At 40.8% G+C, this 5,139-nt stretch overlaps 1 protein-coding gene across 6 annotated transcripts in view; it reads right to left on the reverse strand.

Annotated features, from left to right (window-relative positions):
* Nucleotides 1–2,906: 2,906 nt before the first annotated feature.
* osbpl5 (oxysterol binding protein-like 5) overlaps nt 2,907–5,139 on the reverse strand; it is a 64,962-nt gene continuing 62,729 nt past the window's right edge. For all 6 annotated transcript variants that reach the window (XM_039808813.1, XM_039808809.1, XM_039808808.1 and 3 more), the window contains one exon: nt 2,907–3,650. In XM_039808813.1, the coding sequence (XP_039664747.1) occupies nt 3,515–3,650 (136 nt within the window). In that variant the 3' untranslated portion in view covers nt 2,907–3,514. The remainder of the gene's footprint in view (nt 3,651–5,139) is intronic.

The following is a 5,139-nucleotide window of genomic DNA, read 5'->3' on the forward strand; positions in this document are numbered from 1 at the left end:
CTCACGCATCCGTTTAGTTGTTGTTGAATATATAGCCCCCCCCCCCCAAAAAATAAAAAACTCAAACCAATTTATATTTCCACAAAATTGGCATGAATAATCATAATGGTATACATGCCCCATGTGTGTGCGTGTGTGTATGAGTCAAAACAAAATAAAACTTGTTTTGAACATTTCCTTTGTCATCTGCAGATTGATTTTAAGTAGAGGGAGAAAAAAATCGATTTAAATCTTAAATCTGATTTTTTTTTTTTTTATCGGGGATTTTATTTTTAGGCCATATCGCCCAGCCCTAGCTGGACTACAATAGAGCTGTTTGGAGCAGTTTGTGAACAGTGTTTTCTCTGGAAGATGGTAAGTCCCTTTGGGGTGGACTTTGGGCTTTTTCACTTTGTAAACCTATAACATGCACACAAAAAAAGATATATAACACAAAGGGAAAAAGCCAAAAAGCATAACATGAGCACTTTAAAAATAGCAATGCCATAGTATAAAATACTCCATTACAAGTGAAAGTCCTGCATTCAAAATCTCACTTGAGTAAATGCATATAAGTATTCACAACGGAATGTACTTAAAGCACCCAAAGTAAAAGAACTGAAAATGTAAAGTGGCTACTGTCAGTACTATACTATTACTAAACCATCATTATTGATATATTAATATGTAAGCGGTACTTTAATATGGTCATTAGTCAAATTGGAGCTAATTTTAACTACTTAATAATAATAATATACGTTTTGGTAGTTTAATCTGTAACAATGGATCACACTTGATAAACTGCTCATGTTTTGTGGGTAAAATATCAATTTGAAAAGTAACTGTAGCTCTCAAATAAAGGTAGGGAAGTGAAAAGCACAATATTTCTATGAAATGTGGCGAAGTAAAAGCATAAATGGAAATACTCAACTAAGTACCTCAAGATTGTACTTACATACAGTACTTGAGTTCTTTGTTACGCCTGGAAGATTTTTCAGTTTGACTGCTGCAGTCTACTTATGTAAAGGGAAACTACTTCACATACTGTATGTGACCAGTGCTTTGGTTAAAGGTCCCATGACATGAAGATTTCACTTTAGAATTTCACCTTGCCCCCCCCCCCCCTCTCCTCCTCAATAGCTACAGACACAGAAATGGTACATCCTAAGGAAAGCTCATTGTGGATTGGCTCTAGTGGCTGTAATTCTGAACCAAGGCTGAATTTCAGGAAAGAGACTTCAGATACAGGATTAGGGGACCACTAAGGTCTATATAAAAGAGACTTCAGATACAGTATTAGGGGACCACTAAGGTCTATATAAAAGAGACTTCAGATACAGTATTAGGGGACCACTAAGGTCTATATAAAAGAGACTTCAGATACAGTATTAGGGGACCACTAAGGTCTATATAAAAGAGACTTCAGATACAGTATTAGGGGACCACTAAGGTCTATATAAAAGAGACTTCAGATACAGTATTAGGGGACCACTAAGGTCTATATAAAAGAGACTTCAGATACAGTATTAGGGGACCACTAAGGTCTATATAAAAGCATCCAAAGAGCACCATGTCATGGGACCTTAAACAGATCCCAGTTTACCCACATCAACATCTCCCTCTAGTGGAGAATATTTGACTACAGAGGAAACTATTATCTAAGTAAAGTGTTTGTCGTTGTAAAGCCTGGTGGATACATATCTTTTTAATACAATACATTAATGACAACCAAGGGCAGTGACAGGGTTAAAATGTTTTACTGTAGTGCTACAGTACGCAACAGGTATGAATGAAAACATTGGGCAACGTCTTGTTCTCTGTAGTTTCTTTCCATACTATGACAAAAATATCTGGCATGTAGAATCCCCACAACATGGCAGTAGAGTAGAAAACAGGAAAAGAATGAAAAGAACAAACAAATTAAAGGTGTAAATAAAAGCATTCAAAGAGTCGACTTCCTTCTTGTGCTCTCCGATATTCTCCCATTGGGTAGATCAGTATACTGGCAATGGAGACTGAAAATCAAGGGTTAAAAACCAGTAAAAACCAAGATCACAGATCTGGCTTTGTATAGCACAACCTTAATGGCTTACTTGCACACATGTGCTCCCTCACACTGACACACACACAAACACACACACACACACACACACACACACACACACACACACACACACACACACACACACACACACACACACACACACACACACACACACACACACAAACACACACACACACACACACACACAAAAACACACAAACACAATGACGAACCCACACAACCCTGGGAGAGCGATTGTCGGCCTTGGTCTCCGTTCTCCAAGATGGATTAGATTAGGAAAGTCAAGGTTAATCACCCAATAAATACATTCTGAACTCTTTTTGAAACACAGACCTCCAGACAATATATACAACTTGATAAAAAAAAAAATAAAAAAAAATCATTACTAAGTGTTTACATCTTAAAACAGTCACTTGAACGTGGTGTGGACCAAGATGGACACATGAACTCCTTCTATTAGGCCGTAGTATTCCCTCTGTCTCTTCTTCCCCAAACGCTGCTTCTCTAGGTAACTGATTGTACACACTAGTGTTGTGGTCTAGACCAAAAGCAGTGCTATGCTAGTATCCCTTCTGTTACAGCACTACAGGCACACAAATACAAAAGACACTCTGTTTGGCTCTCTGCCCTGCCTCATTCCCATTATCCTTCCTCCCTATGTGTCACTACAAACACACACACAGTGCTCCCTGTAAACAAGTACTCTGTCCTTTCGGATTATAAATACTGTTTTGGTAAAATCATCATCATTAAAAGACGAGACGGAGTGTATTTGAGCGTACATTGATACAAAACAGACAGAATTGCACTGTTGGAAGATATTCCTTCTTCGTTTGTCCTGTTTTTCTTCTTCTTCTTCTCCTTTTTTTTTTTTTTTTTTTTTGGCTTCAGCGTTAAGGCCCAAATCTGGAGAGAAAGGGGAGTAGGAGAAGTCCAAGCGGAGATCTGCCTGCACCCTTGGGGCCTACTGTACTGTAGGTACGAACAACACACATAAAGGCAGGCACACTGACAGATATACAGTATTGCAGGGCAATATAAAAAGATACTTAGGAATGGTGAAACATCCTCTTTGTCATTTCTTTTTTTTGTAAAATCATTCTTCATCATACATTTCATCTTTTTATTCAAAATCTTTTTAGCCATGCTCGTCTCTCATCTCTCCTTTCCTGTCCAAAGTGCGTGGGTGCCGGCGCTGATTCAGTCTGGCTACACTAGGTGGTGCTGTTCCTCTCTGCAGATGACTGACAGGCTGTGGCTGTGGCTGTGTTTATTGCTTTAATGTCCAGTGCTCCTCCCCTCTCAGAAGAAACAAAGGGATGAAGTTGCCCTCCAAACACTGATCTGAGGTCTCTGCCCTAATCTGCTGATTGGAGTCTGTGCTTTTTTTTTTTTGTCTTTTTTTTTTTTTGGGGAGGGATCTGATGCCAGATCAGTGCCGGAGGGAAAACTCCTCCCTGAGGAGCGGGCTCAGGTGAAGACGTAGTTGAGGAGGAGCTGGAAGAGGAGCAGGACGCAGAGGATGAGACAGTGACGGCCTGTTAGCGACACGCCGTCGTCCGTCGCCCTCTGACGAGTCAGCTGACGACTCAGAGCCGCCAGGTTCCTACGGGGAGAGAGAAGGGTCAGGTGAAATGTTTAACCCCCAATTTCCACCGGCTGCGTAACGGTGGCGGAGTCATTAGGTTTCCATTAAAGTCAGTGTGTGTATTTCCACTGGCTTCATAACGGCTGCGTTCCGACTGCGTCCCAGCCCCGGCGATCCGCAGCCCTCCGGAGCAGATATACGCAGAGCTTCTATTTTTGCCGGACGCCGGAGAGCTCCGCAGCAATTCAGCACACGGCAGATAGTGCGGGACAGGAAGTCGAGCACAGAAACAAAATAAAACATCCGGTTAATTTTCAAAATAAAATACAGCGTGCTCACAGCGGATCATATTTCCCTGCACTACACCTTGAAAACACAGCACAGAGCAGTTTCCCCTCTACTCCTCTGGATGGAAACTAACTGGTGTTGGTTTTGGGGTTATATTCTACGTGAATTCGCGAGAGAACTTGTGGGTCCTCGTGACTACAGCGGTCAGTCATGGCCGCAGCCGTGACACAACAAATCCAGTATTCAGTATTGACGGACGGCGGAGCAACGGAGCAGACGCGCAGCGGAGCCGATCCGCAGACGTTCTGCATTCGGTGGAAATCCGGAGTAACAATCAGCAGTAATGAAGTCTAAACAATGTAGAACTACAGTATCACATAAAAACACTAAACTCTGTCCCCTCGAGATCTTGCAAGATTAAAAAAAGGTAAAAAGTGTCTCGCGATATCAGTACATAAGCGCAGAGCAGCAGCCTTGAAATTAGGATAGAAGATCCCCCCCCGCCCGTTCTCCAAAGTTGACTCCGCTGTCTCGCGCAGACCACGCTCTTTCTCTTAAAAATGAGTCGGGAAGCGGAAAGCAAAACCTAGCTTTACTTTTAATGATATTAAACAAAGAGAAATGTTCTAAGTTCGTCCTATAACGGTCATAAATTGATACTAGAGTAGCCTACTTCCTTGTTTAGTGCTGCAATTAATAAAATGCAGAGGAGAAAAGAGCACCGGTCTTCACAAAAACCATCGGTTTAGTGTTTGATGGTAATTTACTTGTGCTTTAGAACATAATCAATGGGAAATAGTAAAATAAGCTGTATTTCTTTCTGTGGAGATTTAAGTGTGTGTGTGTGTGTGTGTGTGTGTGTGTGTGTGCGACAACAAGCAGTTTGGCTGTAACATTAAAGTTAGTGGCTGTCGGGTAACCTAACTGTTTAACCTTACATTGAAAATGTTAGCGGTTGGGTAGTTGAAAAGTCTGTGTGATCTATAAAATCTGTTTTTAAAGTTGCTAAGCCAATATTAAGCACAATAATAGGCTAATAACAATAACAATACAATATAAAATATCAATAATAAAAATACCATAAATATACAAATCATAACTCTAAGAATGAATGAATTATTTAAGTGTAAGATCAACTGATTACTCTTGAGACCCCTCTTGAAGGAACACTAGGCAACTCATATCATAGAATGCACGCCTATTTTAAGAGGACTGTCTG

This window comes from Perca fluviatilis, chromosome 8 (genome assembly GCF_010015445.1).
Source record: "Perca fluviatilis chromosome 8, GENO_Pfluv_1.0, whole genome shotgun sequence".
In the NCBI taxonomy this organism is placed as follows: Eukaryota; Metazoa; Chordata; class Actinopteri; order Perciformes; family Percidae; genus Perca; species Perca fluviatilis.